At 37.6% G+C, this 24,418-nt stretch overlaps 1 protein-coding gene across 4 annotated transcripts in view; it reads right to left on the bottom strand.

Annotated features, from left to right (window-relative positions):
• Positions 1 to 24,418, bottom strand: part of ARHGAP28 (Rho GTPase activating protein 28) — a 173,301-nt gene that overhangs the window by 81,761 nt on the left and 67,122 nt on the right. For 2 of the 4 annotated variants that reach the window (XM_021672424.2, XM_064379416.1), the window contains exon 2: positions 1,263 to 1,465. In XM_021672424.2, coding sequence (XP_021528099.1) covers positions 1,263 to 1,431 — 169 coding nt within the window. In that variant the 5' untranslated portion in view covers positions 1,432 to 1,465. Of the gene's footprint in view, positions 1 to 1,262; positions 1,549 to 3,172; positions 3,234 to 24,418 lie in introns of those variants that run through there. The other 2 variants (XM_021672422.2, XM_021672425.2) reach the window with 2 other exon arrangements.

Raw genomic sequence — 24,418 nt, 5'->3', positions numbered from 1 at the left:
AATAACAAATATATGAAAAATGCTCATCATCACTAATTATCAGAGAAATGCAAATCAAAATCATAATGAGATATCGTCTCACACCAGTCAGAATAACTACTATCAAAAAGTCAAAGAAAAAACACAAAAAACAAAAAAAACAGACACTGGAAATGCTGCAGAGAAAAGAGAATGCTTAGGTACTTTTGTTGGTGGGAGTGTAAATTAGTTCAGCCACTGTGGAAAGCAGTTTGGAGATGTCTCCAAGAACTTAAAGCAGAGCTACCATTTAACCCAGCAATCCCATTACTGGGTATAAACCCAAAGCAAAATAAGTTATTATACTAAAAAGACACATGCCATGCTATTCACAACTGCAAAGACATGGAATCAACCTAGCTGCCCATCACTGGAGGACTAGATAAAGAAAATGGGGTACATATATAAGATGGGATACTATGCAGCCATAAAAAGAATAAAATCAGGTCCTTTGCAGCAATGAGAATGCAGCTAGAGGCCATAATTCTAAACAAATTAACACAGAAAGAGAAAATCAAACACTGCATGTTCTCATTTACAAGTGGGAGCTAAACACTAAGCATCCACGAACACAAACATGGGAACAACACACACTGCGGACTACGAGAGCGGGGAAGCATGGAGAGGGGAGTGGGTCAGAAACTACCTACAGGGTACTGTGCTCACTACCTGAGTGCACTATACCCATGTAAGAAACCTGCACATGTACCCCTTGTATATGTAAAATAAAAGCTGGAAAAAACAACAGCAACATGGTTTTTATTTGGTGGAATACAAGATAATCTAATATAGTAATACCAGTAAATGCTTTAAATTCAAATTTTTCTTCTTCAAAATTACACTGCTAAAATTTCTCTCTCTCTCTAATTAGTAGTAACTAATAGTTAAGTATTAATTACTCTAATAATAAGTAAGTAGACAAATAAAAAGGCTGTCAGAATTACAATACTCAATCTGCTTGATGATAATGAATCGAACCAATAGATAGGCACAGCATCCTAAGTAGCGGACTGTAGGGCATCAATTTGTACTTTTGTTGAGGTCCAGCCCTCCTCAGGTCATGTCACCTTGGATAAAAGCCACCCGGAGCCAGTAGATATAAATCAATCAGTGGGAGTAGGTCATTAATATGTCAGATTCTACTGATTCACTACTGGTGGGATGATTTCTGCCTATGAACAGAGTAAGAGAGGGCAGAGAAAGAAAGCCAGTCAGCACACAAGAAGACAAATCCAGCATCTTACCATCCACAGGTGTGACCTCAGCTGGCGGTGGCTCTTCTTGCCCTCCCATGCTGCTTTCTTTAATACTTTCTATTTCCCGCCAGAAATCCTCCATGGAGGCGCTGTCTACGGAGGCTTCTGAGTTGGAGCGGCTGAAGGCAGGAGGGTGGAGGGATTCGTTGGAGAGCATCCTGTTAATTCTTCGGCAGTGAGGAATGGATTTTCTGAGAAAAGAATAGTATTGATGAATAAACACTGGTTATGTTTTTATGTTATAAAGTCACAAAATTAAACTTCTGACCTTGTGATCCACCCGCTTCAGCCTCCCAAAGTGCTGGGATTACGTGTGAACCACCACGCCTGGCTAAAAAATTCTCTGTACTTAATGACTCTGTGGCCATATAGGAATTCACATGAAAATGTTTTTAATAATTTTCAAGAACTTGTAAAATGCAAAGTTACTTATAGTAGTCAAAATATGCATAGTAAAAGTCTGTTTCTGTAAACTATCTATGGTGACAGCAGAGAAGGGCATAAGAGTTGCTGCTTACACCCATTAGGGTGGTTACTATTAAGAAAACAAATAAATAAACAGAAAATAACAAGTGTTGGTGAGCATGTAGAGAAACTGCAACCCTTGTGCACTGTTGGCAGAAATGCAAAATGAGACAGTCTATGGAAAACAGTATGGCAGTTCCTCAAAAAATTAAAAATAGAACACCATAAGACCCAGCAATTCCACTTCTGGGTGTATACGCAAAAGAATTGAGAGCAGGGACTCAAAGTAATGTTTGTACATCCATGCTAACAGCATCCATGCAATAGCTTTTGGCTATCGGCTATTTACAATAGTCAAAAGTCAGAAGCAACTCAAGTGCTATCAAGGGATGAATGGACAAGCAAAATGTGGTATCTTTATACAATGAAATAGTATCCACCCTTAAAAAGGAAGGAAATTCTGACACAAGAATCAATATGGACAAAACTTGAGTGAAAAAGCCACTCACAAAATGACAAATACTATATGATTCCATTTATTTGTGGTGCTGGGTAGTCAAATTCATAGACAGAAAGTGGAATGGCTATTTCCAAGGCATAGGAGTGGGATGGAGTGGGGAGGAATGAGGAGTGCGTGTTGGTATGGGTTTGCAACTCCCTTCAAAGAACCTTCTCCAAGCTTGCCTTCTTCTCCTTTGGTTCAGGTGGAACTGGACAAAAAGACTAACTCTTAAGCAATGTATGGTCTGAGCTGTTTCACTCAAACAAGAGCTCCCAGGTGGAAAAACGTAACTGGACCAATGGCACAGTAGTGTCCACTGTGGGTTTTATAACGACTTGGGACAATTTCATCTTCACATGTAGAGCAGCAGCAGATTGTTACCAAATTTAGCCATGGCTAGTGTAAAGCACATTATATTCATGAGAATACGTAAAGAGAGGCAAAATAATGTTCCCATAACAAGATCAAAAAGTTTCCATTTGCTCATATGCTGTACACACCTAAGAATCCTCCTGGATTTCTAAATCGCATCTAATTTTAGTAGAGATTTCTGGAATTTTATCTTTGATCTTTTCATAGTATCTGCCTGTATGTAGTTCTAGTTCTGAACATTAATTGACAGCAAGCTAGTCAATTTATTTTTTTAAACCAAAAACATTTCAGGAAAATATAAAATATCTACTTTATTTTTATGTGTTGTATGATAAGAATTTTAGGCAGTTTTGTTTGATAACTGAGTGATAATTCTCACTGAATTCTTTATAGTTCAACACATTCTACCAGTTGAAATGCCTATGAAATTGACAAGATATTAAGACAGTTATTACTAACTTTATTATTTTTAGGCTTTGAAGGCTTTTTTCCTTTTGCAATAAGACTAATATTGAAAACCACTAACAAATTCTTAGAATACTAGTATATAAACATCTACTTTTTGTTTTTGAGATGGAGTTTCTCTCTTGTTGCCCAGGCCGAAGTGCAATGGCGCGATCTCAGCAATTCTCCTGCCTCAGCCGCCAGAGTAGCTGGGATTACAGGCATGAGCCACCACGTCCGGCTAATTTTTGTATTTATAGTAGAGGTGGGATTTTGCCAAGTTGGCCAGGCTGGTCTTGAGCTCCTGACTCAGGTGATCCACGCGCCTCAGCTTCACAAAGTGCTGAGATTACAAGTGTGAGCCACTGCGCCCAGCCAACATCTACTTCTTTTAAAACTGAAATCAATTACCACTGCTCACACAGCCTCCTGCCCTCCATGTACAAGACTCAGAGTATATGGATATCTAAGACTTTTTTGAGTTCTAGATTTTTACATTAATTCCTTTAAAAAATAAATATGCTTGACTTTTAAAAATATAAAAGGCTTAACAGTAAATATGGACCATATTTTAAAAATTATAATGCAGTGTAAGTGTATATGTCCAATATAAAATTGCATAAAGCAAAAATGGAAAGTCTTTTCCTCCCATCTGTATCACACCAATATTGTTCTATAAACTGCTTTGTCTTCCTGACTCAAAAACATGCATAGACATTTTTTTCATGCCAATACAGTAATACAACCTCAATGGCTGCACCTGTATATTATAACTGATCTTAGAAATTAAGCAAACAAACAGATATACCCAAACACTGAAAATATTTGAAGAAGTAAGAAATTTGGGAAACAATAGGTAAATCACAGAAGACAAGGGGAAGATATATTTAGGGCTAATAACATTTCAATTATGGGACGTAGTTTCTTATTCATGCAAAGGATATACTAATGGAATCTCAGGGAAGAGACATTCATAAAACTCTGCTGGGGGCAGGGAGAACAGATGTGAAATATTATTGGTCATGAGCAGCTGAGTAACACACTGGTTCCCTCTGAAACAATTCACCCAAGAATCCTTTAATCGCAATGATCAACTTTTTTTTTTTGGCAAAGAAGTTAGACAGCATTTTTGGGGATAAGAGCACTTGGAAGAGCTCTCACATTTTTGGTAGATATACAAATATTTCTCCTTCACCCCAGGGTGGAGTAGAAACCATGAACTTCCACTCTTGAAACATTATGTAATTTTTGATCCTCAGGCCCATCCAACAGTTTGATGAGCCTTAATGGGCAGCTTCATACCTCACCATATTAGGAGAAAATGGAGTTTAGGCTTCATCAGCTGTTTGTGCCTTTTTATTCCCAAATAGTACCAGGAAAATATTACATGACAAATTGAACGCAATTGTGTTACACAGAAACTTTTGTTGTAAAAGCACCACTAGGTTTAAAATTAAATTTTAAGTGTATGATAATTACCATAAATTCAAAGTGGCAATAAGAAAAGGAAAGATTTTATTATTCTTTCTTCTATTGTCTTCTTAGTCATAACTTATACTGTGTTTTAGTAGATAGGAGAGATCTTTATTTCTATTGAGATGAAATTAGTATTTTACAACTTCACAGCAGTGTACATATCTTACAGAATATAATTCTCCCTCTACCCTTTATGTTTCTGTTGTCATCTATGCTGCTTCCTCACGTGTTTACACCCCCCAATACTTATTGTTGTTGCTTTAAAATAGTAAGTTTTTTAAAAAACTAAATGCATGGTCTTTTAGATTTATCTTTTCTAGAGTTTTTCACTCCTCCCTACATATCTGTGTTTCCACAACAGGTCCTTTCTCTTCAGTTTTGAGAACTTCCTTGAGCATTTTTCTCTCGTTCCTTAGATTTCTTGTACTGTGGATCTGCTGACAAAAACTTTCCTCAGCTTTATTTCTGAATATCTCTTTAATTTATTTTCATTTTTGACAAATATTTTTTACTGGGCATAGACCTCTAGGCTGGCAGTTTTTGTTTAAATTCTTTCAAAGAGGTCATTCCATTGTCTTATTGAGTCTACTGATTCTGATGAAAGTCAGTTACAATTCTTATTGATGTTCTTTTAAATATAGTATCTGTTTTCTCTATCTGTTCATAATAGATTATATCTTTATCTTTTGCTTTTAGCAAAAAATTGAGTGTAGTTCTCAATTCTGATTGAGGTTTACTGAGCTTCAATCTGTGGGCTAATGTTTTTTATCAACTTTGGAATATCCGTATCCATTTTTCTTCCAATATTTCTTCTGTTACATTTCCTCTCTCTTCTCCTGGAACTCCAATAACATGGCTGTCGGGCTGTTTGATGTTGCCCCAAATGTCCTTCACAATCTGCTTTGCTTCCCTCTCCAACTCTCTCTGTGCTTCAGTTACAAAATTTTTACCGCCCGTCTTCATTTTTCCTTACTTCTACTGTGTTCAGTGTGCTAAGTCTTCCAATGAATGCTGCACTTCCAATACTGTATTTTTTTATATCAAAATATCCAATTATTTCTTTTTAGAGATTCAATTTCTCTGTTGACATTATCCATGTTTTTATCCATTTTTGTCCATCTGTCCTCTAATTTCTGTAACATATTGTAATTGTTATTTGAAAGATCTCTTAAGGCCAATATCTGTGCTGTTAATGTGTTTAACACATTAATTAATCAATCAATCAATCAACATCTTAATTAATCAATTAACATAATGAGTTAACTGATTTTAAAACAACCAATTGCTTATAGGTCACATTTTCCTTTTTCTTCACATATTTCATAACTTTTTATTATATAGCAGATGTTGTTTTTAAAAGAACTCTTGAAACTGAAGTAAATAAAGGTTTCCCCCAGAAAGGGCAAGGCTTTTCCTTTATCTAGTAGATGGAGTGAGGGGCAGATCACGTCAATCCAATCAGGAGTTGAGCTGGGTCTCGGCTGGGTTGCAATTTACATTAGTTTTCATTTATCTCTGGTTTCAAATGCTTCAAGGGGGAAATCTGTCCTGTGTGTACTATGGGTCCTTCCTGCTAAAAGGGATTTGGGAGAAACACCATGGGACTACAGAGATCTCTCTCTGCTTTACAGCCTGACACCCTGTGTTGCTGGGATCCTGTATTGCCAGGGCTCCCAGCAAAAATCCCAAGGGGGAGAGTTGTTGAGTGGAGAGAGAACTAGCTCTGCATTTGGAGCTTCTACAAATTCCAATTTCTTGTGCTAGTGCAGGCAGCCATTAACAGCTCCATAGTTCTTCTCACCCCAGTGGAGTCCCTCCACCTAGACAGGTGTGACCTTCGGCCCAGAAGTGCAAAAACTCAGGGAGCAGACATGCCCAGGGCAGTAATGACCACTGGGCTCTGCTCATGTCACAAAAGTTCTTCTTCCCTGGAACTTGGCTCCTTTAGACTTCTTTGTATCCACAGCTCTTTAAAATATAGTTTTTAAATATATAGATTTATATATATATATTTTTTCCTCTAGCTGCTACAGTGGGAATGATAGTCTGTCACAAATTAGTTCACACCCTAACTGGTAGTGGAACTCCCACAAAACACTGTAAACATTAACAGATATTTTTAGAAATTGCATTTGTTTATGCACAGCTTGCTTTGCGTAACCACAAGTTTCGTTGTTGAATAAATCTCAAAAAAAATTTCAAAAGACATACTTCTTACTATGAAATACTCTGTGGGCCTTTATTATCTGTTATTTTATGGAGAGGTTTATACACAATGAGTTACTATCACACACATTACATCATTTGATATGTACCCCACGATGTAACTAGAGCCACTATTGTATGTCTCATTGCACAGCAATAGAAAGAGTTACTGAGAGTAAAGTGGGAACACACAGCTTTCTTTTGCAGTTATAAGTAAATGTAAATTCTGTTCTATGACTTCAAGGCTCAGTACCTTCTGTCCTCAGACTTCTTTGCTAGTCTTACCTTACATCACTCTCCCATGGCATAAGCACTGGGCATGCTCATCTTTCCTCAGTTTCTCTAAAAAGCCAAGTTCTTTCTTCCCTTAGGAAATTTCCTTTCTGCTCTTTCTTCCTGGAACCTTCTTTCTCCCCTAGCAATTTCTGCAGCAAGATACGTCTCAAAATTCAGCTCTCGACGTAAATGCCACCTCTTGGGGGATCCCTTTCCGGGCCACTCTAATGTAGTATTCCTTCAGTTATTATTCACGTTCTCAGCGCTTGGTGTTCCCTGCTTCTTATTCATCAATAATCAACACTTCATGTATTCATTGGCTCACTCTGTTTTTTGGGGTCTATGTTCTCTACTACAGAATAGAGGAACCATGTTTGTCTTATTAACACAGTGTGTGGCAAAGGGAAATAACGTAGAAATGTTTGCCGAATGAATGACTAGCATCAGTGGAGCCAGAACAGGAATTCAACCTTTCCCCATCCTTTCCAAACACTCTGCCTCCTGTAATTGTTTTTAATTTCAAAAGCCCCCTCAGGTAACTGCTTATAGCTGTAAATATTTTTATAGCAGAGAAGTGATAGGGTGTGGTGATTTAGACAAAAACGCTCAAGCCAGCTAGCACAGGTTTGAATGCAGGCTACAGTTCTATAATCTTCAACAAACTACTGAACCTCTGTGCCTCTGTTTCCTAATCACAAAAGGGGGGTACTAATCATATGCACTTCAAGGGGCTGTTATGAGGAGTGAGTTAATATACGTAAAATCCCTGGCACATAGTCAACCCATGTGTTAGTGACTGCTGCAATTCCAATAATTTGATAGTGTGTTCAGAGCTAGATTTAGGGTCTGACTATGATGGGTGCCAAAATATAACAGTTACACAAAAATATCCTTAGAAATATTATGAGATAAATAAACCTGTATTTATCAGAATTGCTCTCTGTCCCATGCATATGAATGTTCATTGCAGCACTGTTTACAATAGCAAAGACCTGGAACCAACCCAAATGCCCATCGATGATAGGGTGGACAGGGAAAATGTGGCACATATACACCATGGAATATTATGCAGCCATCAAAAATGATGAGTTCGCATCCTTTATAGGGACATGGATGAACCTGGAAACCATCATTCTCAGCAAACTGACACAAGAACACAAAATCAAACACCGCATGTTCTCACTCACAGGCGGGTGTTGAACAATGAGAACACATGGATACAGGGAGGTGAACATCACACACTGGGGTCTGTTGGGTGGAAATAGGGGAGGAACAGCGGGGGGTGGGGAGTTGAGGAGAGACAGCATGGGGAGAAATGCCAGATATAGGTGATGGGGAGGAAGGCAGCAAATCACACTGCCATGTGTGTACCTATGCAACAATCTTGCATGTTCTTCACATGTACCCCAAAACCTAAAATGCAATAAAAAAAAATTGCTCTCTGTCCCAATTCCATTCCAACCCTGTTGTCTCAACTCTCTTGGTCCAGAAGTGGCAACTGGCACAATTCTGGCCAAAGTCACATAAGTAAAAGTCTTATCCAGGGTTTCAGTGAAATCCTTTGTTTTCCTGATATAGGTTCCACCCCTTTCTCTTTCTCCTTCTCCCTCCTTGGAATGTGGACAAGATGACTGGTGCTGCAGCAGCCACCTTGCCCAATATGAGAGAAAAGCCAAGAAATGGTAGCAGTTGGCCTGGATACTTCTGAGTTTTGGAAACACCACCAGATGCGGCCTATCTCTGGACTTCCAGAAATGTGAGAAATAGAAATGCCTATTTTTAAAAATGACTCTTGACTTTGTTGTGTTTGCTATTTGCAGCCAAAATAACTTTAAACTGATAATTGGAAGGAATCTTCTAACAAGTCATTTGGGTGGGGTGAGGTGAGGCACCCTCTGTACCCCACTAAGGGGAATATTCAAGTAACAATTTACAGCCAACACAACCTGCTTCCTAAGGAAGGTGGGTGGTACCTAATAACAATTCTCTCTCGTTTTGTTTCTGTTTTTTTTTTTTTTTTCTGGAGGCAGGGTCTCTGTCACCCAGGCTAGAGTACAGTGATATAATCATAGCTCTCTGCAGCCTCAATCTCCCGGACTCAAGCGATCCTCCCACCTTGGCCTCCCAAGTAGCTGAGACTACAGGTGTGCACCACCATGCCTGGCTAATTTTTTTGTTTTTAGTACAGATGAGGTCTTGTTACGTTACCAAGACTAATCTTGAACTCCCAAGCTCAAGCGATTCTCCAGCCTTGCCCTCCCAAAGTGTTGGGATTACAAGTGTGAGCCACCACACCTGGCCTTCACACAATGATTGTCAATTGTAAGGGCTACCAAATTATCAGCCTAACCCCGTGTCTTGGTTTGGCTTTGATCACTACATGATGAAGTTAAACTTCCTGCTGAAAATATCCCCACCCACATGTACAGGGAATATCTTCACATTGCTCTCAAACTGAACAGATTCCAAGAGTTCCAGGAAGAATATACTAAAACCTAAGATTCTGCCTCATCTCTAGTAGAGGAGGACTGAGCTCTCCATTATTCGTCACTGCTGTTGAAGGATGCTGGTGGCAGCACAGTGTGGACATCTAGAGAAATTCCCGTGGATACTGACTGCAGTGAGCCTTCGCAACAGGGCTCTTGCAAAAGAAACCACTGACTCTCTGGAATAGACCCTGGCATAGTCCAGTTCCATAGCTGTCTGCCCTCTTAGCTTCCTCAGGCGGCCATTCAGATAGAGTAAGAGGACAAATCCCTTGTTTCTTATGTTCTGGCTTCTCAGTAATCTTTGGATTCTAACATGTTTATAAACAACTTAACTTGGATGTCCTGCGCAAAAGCATTTGAAAGGCAATAATGATCAAAAGAAGCCACAGTTTGAGACTAACAGGACCAAGAACACAGAGGAGGTTTCTGCTTTCTTTCTCAGGCTCCCCAACTCTCTTTCTCTATCATTCTACCATCCCATCAGTTTTTGTCTGTCTGTTACTTGCCTGGCTGGCCTCATTCCTCTTAGGAGAAAAAGAAGAAAGCCAACAAAGTTATTCATCAGGAGGTAAACAGGTCTGCCTGAACCTCTGTCGACAGCAAAGGATACAGAAAAATGTGTTTGTAGGTTGGGAAGGCTTAAAACAGCAAACAAATCTTTACTTACACAGCAGGGAATATGAAGGGTTGGATTTTTTTTAAACCAATGACATTCACATCAGTAATTAAGTTGTTAGGCATTCATGGATCACCTCCGGGTACAGCACTACGTTAGGAATGGGAATGGTGGCAATGGAAGAATGAACAACTTCAAACCAAAAATTCACATGATATGCTTTATTGTGACATTAGCTTTATTGCAGAGGTCTGAAACCAAATCCAATACATTGAGGTATGCCTGTACATGTGTGTGTGTGTGTGTGTGTGTGTGTGTGTGTGTGCATGTGTTATATACGACAAAATGAAATATAATCTGTTTCTTACATTTCCCCATCTTTATCTAAGGGAGGGAGGGAGAGATGGAGAATGACTGCTAATAGCTAGAAGGGTGATAACTATGTTCTAATGTTAGTCAGTGGTGATATCCCAACTTTGTGAATATACTAAAAACCACTGAATTGTACACTTTAAATGGGCAGATTTTATGTTATAAAATATGAATTATATCTCAATTTTAAAATGCATGAGAATTATCCCTGCATTAATTTTTTTCATTTTGATAATTAAAAGTGCTTTGAGATTTCAAATATTTTTAAGAAAAGGCAAAAAGAAACAAAATTTTCAAAAAAGGACATGGGTTGAGAAAGATTTAGACACTTCTATGAAAGGTTACTTACAGGTTGCCTTTAGCAAAGGATAACAGTCACAGGTAGGAAATGGCTGAGTTAATAATCATCTACATAAAGACAGGCTAAAATGTCTGCTTTGCAGGCAAAGTAAATCACTAAATGTGAACGTTTTATGTTCTGCGTTAAAAGTAATATGCAATTTATAAACTTGACATATATATTGATTTTGGTAACGCTCAGTCAATCCCACAAGTGACTCTTAACACGTTATCCTCAAAGATAAATTGAGGTTATGAGTACAGAACTAGTTTGGTGCCATCTAATCATTGCTCAGAGGCTCGTATTTTTTATCCAATTAGGGGCTACTCAGGAAGGAATCCATAAAACAGAGTATGAGCAAAAAGAAGCTTTCTATGGCTCTTCACCAACATTCCACCCGTTGTCCATTCAGTGATATGTGCTTCTGACATTATACATCACCAAGAAATTTGGATAAACATCTTTTTAAAAATTGCCTTTTAATTTCAAAAGTAAGTTACATATTCTCTCTATTGATTAATGCCAAATTGCAGTATGTATTTTGATTATGTAGTTTTAAGGGGTCTGCTGCAGCTAGCACTACTATGTATGGCTTTCAGAGCACTTAAAAGATGAGTCCCCTGTTCCAGCATCATCTAAGAATTTACCTTGACTTTCTAGCTCCCCCTCTGCCTCTCTGACACTGTATATATTTGCCAGAATGCAGCCACTTAGCCTCTGTTTCTTCTAAATCTCTGGTTTCCATTTAGTGCCGTTGTTACCTAGTCATTAACGTTCTGTCAGAAAATGTGTAAACTCTGCTTGATTGCATCCTTGTATTGCTTTTCAGTTTATCTGTTTCTCTCTTCAGCTCCAAAAATTGAATAATAGCAGAACAGAATCACAAGGTCAAGGGTATTATCCGGCAATCTCTCTACCTGCTTGGGGTCCCATGTGGGTATTCTTGGGTGGATGGGCTTTACAGAGCTTGGTCCACCTTCACAAGGCTTTCCCTGAATGGGACTGGCTTTCCTCCTCATGGGCACTCACTTCAGCTCAGCTTCCAACTATTCTGTACAAAGTCCACAGTGAAACACAAATACAACTTATTAAATTCTATGAGGGGTGAGTTGACAATTTGAATAAAGGTATATCAACCTTCCTTATTTTTCCTCTTTCACAGTATGCTTTTTTCACACATAGACTCACTCCATGCTGGTTTTAACTCTGTAGAGTCCCCTTGAGGATAACCATCCTGTGCTCCATCAGTTGTCACTGGCTGACTTTGAGAAGGCTGCTTCCTAAGTTCCACGTAGACAGCTCTGAATGGGAAAGCCATAACTAGGGTTTCCAATGAAACAGAGGATCCTAGCTCTGTTGGAGAGGGAGATTCTCTGATTGAGAGGAAATTTCAGAATAAACCACCACATTTTATAAATATGAAAAATGAAGCACAGAGGGGTGGTAAGTTGTCCAAAATCACATAACTAATTATTGAGAAATGGAACTACAGATTTGGTCTCCTGGTGCCTAATTCCATGCTCTTTCCCCCATCACCCATCTCCTGCCTATTTATGCTTTATATTCTTCGCTCACTTAAAAAATATGAGGCTTCACACATTTATATTAGAGATTATCCTCTCTGTTCCCTTAATGTATTTCTGAAAAGCATATGACAAAATAAAGTTATCAAATTGAGTATATTTTTTACCAAAAAATATGTTAAGAAATATATCCCCAGTCAAAAGTTTTACTAAAGATCAAAGAGAGCTATAGAAAAAGTATCATAAAAGATACGGCTATTTAAAAATATATATAAAGCTCTCTAAAAATCTGAAAGTGAACCAATAAAATTGGCAGGTGTAGCAGACCAAATACACTGGATATGTAAGTTGTATACAGAGAAATACTACACATTAAAAAGCAACTGCTGTATATATGCTCTATAAGGAATGTATCAGCACTATTCACTATTAAACATTAATAGCATTTTAAATTTACCCATTGGTTGACCTATTAGAATGCATGGGAGATTCTCGAAATAGTGTCAATAATTCATGTCTTCTATTGTAAAATCATGCAAGAAAGAAGAAGCTAAGACTTCCATTTTACTCAGCTTTCCCTGTGATAGGTAGAGACATTCCCAAAGTATCATACCAGGTTAAAACATAATAAATTCTAAATCCACATTCTGATTATTGACATCATTGATAATAATCATTGTTATCCAACTGAAAGCATCTGACATTAGTTCTCTACCTCACCCCCTCCAGTTCACACAAAACACTGTAGATCATATAAATTCCTTGAGAAAACCACAAAGCCCGCAGTCAGAGCACCTCATGCTCTCTAAAAATGCCATGAAAACAACAGTCAGAATTAGGGGCCTCAAAATCCCTCTGACTGCATGACAAAGAAAGGCGCAGATCAGTCATCTGAATGCCCATGGTCAACATGAACATTAGAAAGACAAGAGCTGCAATTTCCATCAAAAGAGAATCAAATAAATAATTTTATGCTGGCTGACACTTAGCGTGGTGGGGGTTCTGTCATCAATATTTCTGAAGCTCTTCCACAGTCAAGGTGAATGATTTTAAGGAGCTCAGTATCTAATCCCTGACAGCAGACAGAAAACTATAAATCCCTGGATCAATAGGTGATGTCACAGGGATGGAGAGTAATTTATTTTCTGACATCTTAGTCAGGTGAAGCTCTTTCTTTTTTTTTTGAGATGGAGTTCCGCTCTTGTTGCCCAGGCTGGAGTGCAATGGCGTGACCTCGCTCACCACAACCTTCGCCTCCCAGGTTCAAGCGATTCTCCTGCTTCGATCTCCTATGTAGCTGGGATTACAGGCATGTGCCACCACGCTCAGCTAATTTTGTATTTTTAGTAGAGACGGGGTTTCTCTGGACCTCAGGTGATCTACCGGCTTTGGCCTCCCAAAGTACTGGGATTACAGGCATGAGCCACCGAGCCTGGCCCATCCAGTTTTTAAAAAACATTAATGACATAGAGAAGTAAGGTCTTGCATTTCACTCCATTCACTTCCAATTATTTAAAACAGAAGCTGCCTTGTAATATTTTGGTTTTGATGGATAGCCAAGTGATGTTGGAAAAGGGTTTCCCTTTTTGCTTCCCTTTGCCATTCTAAAGCTCCTTCTTTAAAACAAAAATTATCCATATGCTGCTTAATAGAATATCCATATTTCAGTAGAGTTGTAAAACAAAATTCTACCAAGGCTCCTGCTAGTCTAAACAGCTTCTCTGTATGAATTAAATAAAGACTAGCCTCTGTGGGAAAATATGGTCTGGCTATTGGAGGAAGGCTGCATTCTTAGTCAGAAAACAACCTGGGAAACTATTCATTCACCCTGAATTCTGCTCAGTGACTCATAGTTTCCCATTTATTTCCATTATAGAATTCTTCTAGAAAAATGTCTGTCTCTAGCCAAACTTTTAGAATCATATAGTTCAGAAAAAAAGTTTTATTAAATGAATAATAAATGTGGATTGATATTAATTCACTGATGAAAATGAATAATTAATGGGAAAGATTGTGAATATTAGTTATGGCTATTTGAGCAAACTTTTGAGAAATATGTTCTTTTACAAACAATTTTTTGTTTTATTATCCCAAGAAGAATAAAAGAAAAGAAAAAGCAGCACTACGTATTTCTCTGAAGGAGGCACAAAAATAAATACATTGTTGTATATTAAAAAAAAAGATGTGCACTGTTAAAAACTCCAGGAGGAAGGTAAGCAAAAGTTCTAGAGCCTTCCCTCAGCCCTCTGCACTTCTGAACATAGTGAACACAACTAGTTAAGGGCCATTGTACTTGGAAGTATGTTTGATTGTACTTAATAGACGCATAATAGGTAACTTATACATAGCAAACCCTCAAACTGTTTACTGAAAGAAGTGAACAGACTTTGAAAAGGAAGAGTGGCTAGGTCCATTTCCAACTTTGAAAAGTGAATGCATGACAATCAGCAAATTCAATGCTGGTTCGATGACAATTCTTGTCCTTCAGCCTTTTCTTCTGTCTACTCTACCAAATTACTTATTAATAATGTTCACATCAATACTTTTAGTCAATGGACATTTATTATATTAACATATCAATAAGTTTGTATAAACTTGGCAATGGTGACCCCAGTTGCAGCAGCAAGAAGATTAAGAATCCAGGAATATCCTCCAAATGGCCAGATACTGTAGATACTTTTACAGTCAATTGGACTAGAACTCTATTCTATATTTGACTCAGCTGATAGGCCCTCCTTCTTTAAACTCTGGTACGGTGGCTCAGAGTATTTATTTTGCTAAAAATTTCTCATAGAACTTTGTAAAACACAGATCTTTGGGCCCTAATCACACAGAAATTTCAATTCAGAAGATGTGGGGAGAGGCCAAAATAAATGTATTTTTATTAGCACTCCACTCCCACGACCACTATGCAATGCTAGTGCCCCTTATTTGTGAGTCAGACTTCGAGAAACACAAATCTGTCTCCTAGCAGGAGAACATTCTCTCCTGATTCTCTAAAACTCTCTGAATAGTGCTCCTCTGTCTACTTTCTTTCTTTCTTTCTTTTTGTTTTTGAGATGGAGTTTTTCTTTTGTTGCCTAGCCTGGAGTGCAATGGCACATTCTCGGCTCATTGCGACCACCACCTCCCAGGTTCAAGCAATTCTCCTGCCTCAGTCTCTCGAGTAGCTGGGATTACATGTGCCACCACACCTGGCTAATTTTTTGTATTTTTAGTAGAGACGAGGTTTCTCCATGTTGGTTAGGCTGGTCTTGAACTCCCAATCTCAGGTGATCCGCCCGCCTTGGCCTCTCAAAGTGCTGGGATTACAGGCAGGAGCCACGGTGCCCGGCCCCTCTGTCTACTTTCCAAAAGCTCTTTATCTACCAATCTTTATCTATTGGTGCCTCATAAAGTTCTGCCTCTAGCACACAGTTATACTCTGTATAACACCCTCTCCCCAAAGCTTTTCCTACCTTAGAGTTTAGCTTTAACCTACATGCTGGTACCTTTCCAGGCTTTAACCCCATCCTTAACTACTCCCTCAGACTCACACCTAGTAACCCACTGGTCTGGGACCATGCCTGTAATCCCAATACTTTGGGAGGTCAAGGTGGGATGATTTCTTGAGTACCAGAGTTTGAGACCAACCTGGGCAACATGGTGAAACCCTGTCTCTACAAAAAGGAAAAAAAAAAGCCCACTGGACATCTTTATCTGGATGTAGCAGTGAGACGGCTCAAGACAATGGCATGTAGTCACTCAACCATACATCCTACAGACTGATGACTGGGTGCCTTTGTTCGTGCTTTCCCTGGGCTTGGAATCTTTCCTCCCACTGCTATCTGACTTAATTTAAGTTTCATTTTAGGTGCCCTTTCCTGAAGGAAAGAACTTCTCAAACCCATCCTGCATTCCTCTATACATGGGCTGATGAAATTCTAAACATACTTTCTATTAATACATTTACTGGTATCTCATAAAAAAAGTAAAAATAATATGTATGTAGATGCTCTGGAATTCATATAGAGATAAAGGCAGAAACCTAGATCAAACTTTCTCAATAATCAGCTAAAATTTTGGCTTGGTAGCAAAAAAGAAAAAATTAGAGTTCTGCAAAGTATCCACTAATTTAGAGGTGAAGGTGAGTTAGGAAACACATGTGAAGACTAAAAATTTATTTCTGAAGAAATTTACTGACTATAATATGATAATGGCAATGATTAGTTTAACAAACACTTACTATCTAAAAATATTAGGTACAAGATGCCAGACATTGTTCTAGGTACTGCAAATCTAGCAGTGAACAAAAAGGCCTAGCCCTCTTATACAGTTTGGCTCTGTGGGCCCACTCAAATCTCATGTTGAATTGTAATCCCCAGTATTGGACGTGGGGCCTGGTGGAAGGTGATTGGATCATGGGGGTGGTTTCTAATGGCTCAGCACCGTCCCCCTGGTGCTGTTTCATGGCAGAGTTCTCATAAGATCTGGTGGTTAAAAGTATGTAGCACCTCCCGCTTTGCTTGCTTGTTTTCTCTTTCTCTCTCTCCTGCCGGCCATGTAAATATCTGCCTGTTTCCCAATCACCTTCTGCCATGATTGTGGTTTCATGAGGCCTCCCCAGAAGCAGAAGCCTGTACAGCCCACAGAACCATGGGGTGGTTAAACTTTTTTCCTTTATAAATTACCCAGTCTCAGATATGTCTTTATAGCAATGAGAGAACAGACTAATACACCCTCATTAAGCTTTCATTCTATTAAAGGCAAATAGAGCCAAAATAAATACTTTACATGGTCATTTGTGCAGGTAGTAGGTTAAAAATATATCAAGTGAACTTCCATTTCCAACCATGACAGAGCAATGGGGATCGAAATTACTCTCCCACTGTAAACAACTAGAAACTGGACAAATAGAGGATGCAACTGTTTTAAGATTTGACAAGAGGCAAGACAAGACTATGATGCCAGGGAGAAAGGAAACAAATTAAGTGAGCCTTCCAATCAACGTGGTTTTCTACTTGGAGGAATTTCCAAATTAGAGCACAGGGAAGGAGTTCCTGCACAGAGCCCAGCAGTCTCACTGAGGTGAAGGAGCAGAGATGGAAGCTCACGAAGGCTGAGTCAGCTAGAATCTGCTGGTCGGAGCACCAGAAAAGTACAATCAATGAAAAGACATTGCTTCAGGAATTGGCGTGGGGGTCCCCTTGACTCTGGCTGAATGCTCATCTGTGCTGCATTAGTTGAACCTTCTCAAGATAGGCAAAAATTAACTTCTACACAAAGAACCAGGGAGCTATAATCCAAAAGTTCCCAGTGCTCGCACAGAGTTGGAAAATGTAAGTACACTGGTGTGTATACTAAAAATAGATATACGAAGTGGACTTCTGTTTTCAACCATGACAGAGTAACAGACTTCACACCTGACTTCACACCTGCCAGAGTAAAGAAACATGGTCAGATACACAAGATATACAGTGGAAACCTTAGAAGTCTCATGCCTTACTAAGAAGGCTAAATTTGCCCTAGCTAGAGGCTGCTCTAGAATGTAACCCCTGAAAAAAATATCCACAAGAAACTGAGCTAGCTGCCCAAATACAGCTGTATACTCTTTAAGGAAATAGAACAAAATCCAATACTCAACCACTTGAAATTAACAACTTCCAAAATCCAATGAAAATTACTTAATAAATGAAGAAGAAAGGAAAAGCAACAAATAATGAGAAGAAAAACCAGTCAATAGAAAGACACAGAGATGATGGAGTTAGCAGAAAAAATGTTAGAACGGCTGTAATAAAAATACTCAAAACATTTAAAGCTTTAAAATACAACACGAATATAATAGGGTAAAAGAAGACATAAATGATGAAATTTCTATGCATAAAAAATACAATATGTGAAGTAAAACCTCCAATGAATGGAATTGACAATAGATTAGATACTGGTGAAAAAACATTCAAAGTAACATAAACAGAAAGACACAGAGAAAAAAAGAGTGAAAAAATAAATAAACAGAGCCCCTGTGACCAATAAGAGGATGTCAGATGGCCTCATAAATGTGTCAGCTTCCAGCCAAGATTGAGTAACAGGAACCAGACTTACTTCCTACTTGAAATAAAAAAAAAAACCACACACATACATACACAAAATATATGATTCTCAAGATATTGAATGTCAGGAAGCTAAGAACAGTGATCCTGGAAGGACAGGGAATAAACAAGTTGAGCCCTACAATAGCCCCAGTTTATTGCTTAGGGAGAGCTTCCAGGCCATGGTGCAGAAGCAGGGAACCCAGCTGAGCCTCATGGTCTGAGTTTAGGAAACGAAGCTGGGAATCAAAGAAGCCCTGGAGCTCACAGAACAGGATACTGGTGAAGAGAGATCACCAAAGATAGAGAACTCTGGAGCTCCTCAGAGGGGCCCTTTCTAGTCTTCAGCTGAGTAAAATCAGCAAATTCATATATGGAAACTACACTCAGTCAGGGAAAAGTCACTGGAAAAATCAGATAACAGGATCCTAGTAGTCACTAAGGGCCAGGAATAGTTTGTGTTCTCACTACAAAGAGATGTCAAGCAAATAATACTCAAACCAAAAGAAGCCAAAAAAAGAAAACAAAGAATGAAAAAAGGAAAAATATAAAGCAAACACAAACAATACTTAAACATAACCATATCAGTAATCACATTAAAATATAAATGGTTTAAATTTATCTTAAAAAGAACAGGTGGCCAGGTGCAGTGGCTCATGCCTATAATCCCAGCACTTTGAGAGGCCAAGGCAGATGGATCACCTAAGGTCAAGAGTTCAAGACCAGCCTGGCCCACATGGTTTCATCTTTAGTAGAGATGAAACCCCATCTCTACTAAAAATACAAAAATTAGCCAGACATGGTGGTGGGCACCTGTAGTCTCAGATGCTGAGGAGGCTGAGAAGGAGAATCACTTGAACCCGGGAGACGAAGGTTGCAGTGAGCCGAGATCGTGCCACTGCACTCCAGCCTGGACAACAAGAGTAAAACTCCATCTCAAAAAAAAAAAAAAAAAGGCAAAAGTTATCAGAAAAGATAAAAAAGCAAGACACAACTATATGCTGCTGACAAGAAACCCACTTTAAATATAAAGACACAAATAGCTTAAAATTAAAGGTTAAAAAGATACCATGCCAAAACAAATCAAATGAAAGTTGTAGTGGCTATATTAATAGAAGAAAAATTTTATTACAGAGCAAAAAGACTAAGGTAGATTAAGCCAATCATTTTATGATAATCAATATGATCAACAAAGAAGAAATAACAATCTTCAAAGTTTACATACCAACTAACGAGAGCTGCAAAACAAATACGGCAAATAACTCCGAGAACAGCAAGGAAAAATAGATAAAAACCACAAAAATCTTTTACTGTAAAAGATTTCAAAACCCCTCTTTCAGCTGGGCATGGTGGCATGTAGTTCTGGCTATTCAGGAGTCTGAGACAGGAAGACAGTGTTAGCCCAGAGGTTCAAGGCCAGCCTGGGCAACATAGCAAGACCATGTCTCTAAATAAATAAATAAATAAATAAAGTTTTCTAAAAAACCCTCTTTCAATAATCTATAGAACAAGTAGATACTAAATCAATAAGTACATAAAAGACAACTTATTTGACATTTATAAAACATTTCACCCATTAATAGCAGAATACACATTCTTTTCAAGTACACATAGAACATTTACCAATATAGATACTATTTAGTCTATACAAAAAGTGTCAATAAATTTAAAAGGATCCATAGCATAGAAATATGTACTTTGGGCTGGGCATAGTGGCTTATGCCTGTAATCCCAGCACTTTGGGAGGCCAAGGTGGGAGGGTCACCTGAGGTTGAGAGTTCGAGACCAGCCTCACCAACATGGAGAAACCCCATCTACACTAGAAATACAAAATTAGCTGGGCGTGGTGGCACATGCCTGTAATCCCAGCTTCTCAGGAGGCTGAGACAGGAGAATTGCGTGAACCTGGGAGGCGGAGGTTGTGGTGAGCCAAGATTGTGCCATTGCACTCCAGCCTGGGCAACAAGAGTGAAACTCCATCTCAAAAAAAAAAAGTTTTTTGACTACAATCAAATTAAATTACAAATCTATAATAGAAAGATATCTGGAAAATCCTGGAATATTTTGAAACTAAATAACATACTTCTAATTACCCAATGGGTCAAAAGAGAAATAAAAATATCGGAAAGCATAAAAGTATTAAAAATGTAGTATAACAAAATTTGTGGTACACAGTTAAAGTTGGAGGGAAATTTGTAACATTGAACAACTATAATGTCCAAGCAATGACTTCAGTTTTGATCTTAAAGAGAAAAACAGCAAATTAAACCCCAAATAAGCAGAAAAAATAGGAAATAACAAGTACCAGACCAAAAACAATGAAGCAGAAAACAGAAAAAAAGAATAAACCAATGAAACCAAATGCTTGTTTTTAGAAAATATCAATAAAATCAATAAACCTTTATCCAGATGGATCAGGAAAAAGAGAAGACACAAATTAGCAATCTCAGGAATGAGAGAGGTGACATGATTATAAATTGTACTGATATTAAATGTAAAATATTGGTATATTACAAATAACTTTATGCCAATAAGCTCACCAACTTAGTGTAAAAGATAAATTCCTTGTAAAACACAATCTACCAAAGCTCACTTGTGAAGAAACAGATAACCTCAATATCCCTTTATCTATAAAGAAATTCAATTTGTAATTTAAAACTTTTCTACCAAGAAAACTCCAAGTCCAGATGGCTTCATCAGAGAATTCCAACAAACATTTAAGAAAAAAATAATTTATTACTTTTCTTCTAAAAAAATAAGTTCTTCACAAACTCTTTCAGACAATGGAAAAGGAGGGAACACGCACTAACTCATTCTATGAGACCAGCATTATCCAAACACCAAACAAAACAGATGTAACATGAAAAGGAAGCCATCAGCCAATGTCCCCCATGCACATAGACACAAGTACTATTAACAAAATTTTAGCAAATGAATCTAATTATATATAAAAAATGATAATACATCATAACCAAATGAAGTTCATCCTGAGACTACAGGATGATTTAACATTTGAAAAATAATCAGTGGAATTCATCATATCAACAGATGAAAAAATAAAAACCACATGATCCGTTGCAATATATGGGAAAAAAGTACTTGATAAAATCTAGCATCCATTCCTGTAAAAAAAATTCTTAGCAAATTAGGAATAAAAGGGCACTACCTCAACCTGTAAAGGAAATCTAGAAAAAACAGTAATATTTAATGATGAAAGACTAAATGTTTTCTTCCTAGGGTCAAAAATAACACCTGCGTAATTGCTCTCACCACTTCTATTCAACATTGTACTAAAAGTTCTAACCAATGCAATCAGGCAAGAAAAAGACAGAAAAGGTATCCAGATTGGAAAGAAAGAAATAAACTATCTTTATATGTAGATATCATGAAAAATTCATATTTAGAAAATCTTATTGAATACATTAAAAGCAACTGAAATTAATAAGCGAATTTAGCAAAGTTATGATACATTAGTAATATACAAACAGCAACTGCATTTCTGTATATTAACAGTGAGCAATTAGAAAACTTTAAAAACAATTCCATTTACAACAGCGTAAAATATTCTAACAAAAGACGTGCAAGATCTGTACACTGAACCCTGCAAACTTTGCTAAGAAATTAAGGAAGATCTAAATTATTGAAGAGATATAACTTGTTCATAGATTAGAAGATTTAGTATTTTAAGATGTGATATAAATTAGAACAGTAACTATGAAAAAATATATGAAGTTCCTCATAAAACAAAAAATAGGCCAGGTGCAGTGGCCATAGCCTGTAATTCTAGCACTTTGGGAGGTCAAGACGTGTGGATCACTTGAGGTCAGGAATTCGAAAGCAGCTTGGCCAACATGATGAAACCCCATCTCTACTAAAAATACAAAAATTAGCCAGACAGAGCAGCAGGCACCTGTAATCCCAGCTACTCTGGAGGCCAAGACAGGAGAATTGCTTGAATCCAGGAGGGAGAGGTTGCAGTGAGCTGAGATCACGCTGCTGGACTCCAGCCTCGGTGACAGAGCGAGACTCTGTCTCAAAAAAAAAAGAAAAAAAAAGAACTGCCATATGATCCAGCAATTCTGCTACTGCACATAATAAGACAAAATCAGTATATCAAAGAGATATCTGCACTCTCATGTTTATTGTAATTCTCTCATATTTATTGTAGCACAATAGCCAAAATATGGAAATCAACCTAAATGCCCATCAATGGATGGATAAATGGATAAAGAAAATATGGTATACCCACGCAACGGAGTATTACTCAGCCATAAAAAAAGAATGAAAGCTGGTCATTTGCAGCAACATGGATGGAACTGGAGGTCATATTAAATGAAATAAACCACGCACAGAAAGACAAATGTCTCATGTTTTCACTCAGATGTGGGAACTAAAACCATGAATCTCATTATGATAAAATGTAGATTGGTAGTTACCAGAGGCTGGAAAGGGTAGAGGATGGACAGAGGTTAATTAATGGGTACAAATTTACAGTTAGAGGAAATAAGATCTAGTGTTCATTGATAGATCAGTAAGGTGACCAGTGGTCTATTTATAATAATTTATCATACATTTCAATATAACTGAGAAGGGAATAATTTGAATGTTTCTGGAATAAAGAAAAGAAAAATATTTAAGGTTATAGATATCTCAATTACACTGAGTTGATCTTTACAAATTACATGAATGTATTAAATTATTTTATGTACTCCCAAAATATGTACATCTATTATGTTACAATGTTTAAAAACTCACATTAAAAAAAAGATGTCAATTTTTCCCAAGTTGATCAATACATTCAATGATTCAAATGCAATCCCAACCAAAATCCCAGCAGGCTTTCTTCAAAGAAATTGATGAGCTTTCTAAAGCTCATATGGAAAATGCAAAGAACCTGAACTAGCCAAAATTACTGTGAAAAAGAAGAAAGTCAGCACACTTATACTATCTGCATCAAGACTTGTTATAAAACTACAGTAAGAAAGCAATGTGGTGTTACCATCAAATAGACTCAGATTAGAACAGAATAAAGTCCAAAAATACACTAACACATATGTTGTTAATTAATTTTCAACAAAGGTGCAAGGGCAGCTCACTGGGGAAAAGATCATCTTTTCAATAAATAGTACTGGAACAACTAGACAGTCACATGCAAAAAAAAATTTAAAGGCCTTCCATCCATACCTCATACTACAACATATACAAAAATTAACACAAAATGGATCATGGACCTAAATGTAAAATCTAGAACTTCTTAAAACTTCTAGAAGAAAACATAAAAGAAAATAAAAACCTTTGTGACCTTGGTTTAGGCATATTTCAAAGATAGGACATGAAAAGCACGATCCATGACTTACAATTCTTCTGCTCTTCGAAAGACATTGATAAAAGAATGAAAAGATAAGCCACACACTTCAAGAAAATACTGGCAAATCATATATCTGATAAAGTACTTGTATCCAGAATACATAAAGAACTTTCAAAACTCTGTAGTAATAAAATCACTGTATTTTTTAATGGGTTAACGATTTGAACAGACAAGTCACCAAAGAAGTAAATACATTGTTAAGAGAAAAATGAGGCATTGTTATAAACCAAGAACTCAAGTCAGTAGTACTTTCTCTAGGATATCGTCCCTGATCCTACCAGATAAAAAGAATCTGCCAACACATACCACTTGTCACCTTGTAGTTCACTGGACATGACTCATCGCAACTATTCCATTTTAAACTACATGGAATTAGAAATGACATTAGATTAATTCTGATGTCCCTCAGTCTGTCACAGGATCTAGCATGATGCATGCTTCACATGAATAAATATTAAATGCACAAACACTGAAGAAGTGTAGGTATATATGGAAATGCTTTTTATTTTCATTTCAATCGCTTTGGGGGTATGAGTGGTTTTTGTTACACGGCTGAATTCCATAGTGGTGAATTCTGAGATTTTAGTGTACTGGTCAACTAAGCAGTGAGCACTGTACCAGATATCTA

Source organism: Aotus nancymaae, unplaced genomic scaffold (assembly GCF_030222135.1).
Source record: "Aotus nancymaae isolate 86718 unplaced genomic scaffold, 86718_ANA_hifiasm-v0.15.2.pri h1tg000020l, whole genome shotgun sequence".
Lineage (NCBI taxonomy): Eukaryota > Metazoa > Chordata > Mammalia > Primates > Aotidae > Aotus > Aotus nancymaae.
The sequence above is the reverse complement of the archived record's forward strand: the minus strand, read 5'-3'. Positions and strand labels throughout refer to the sequence as shown.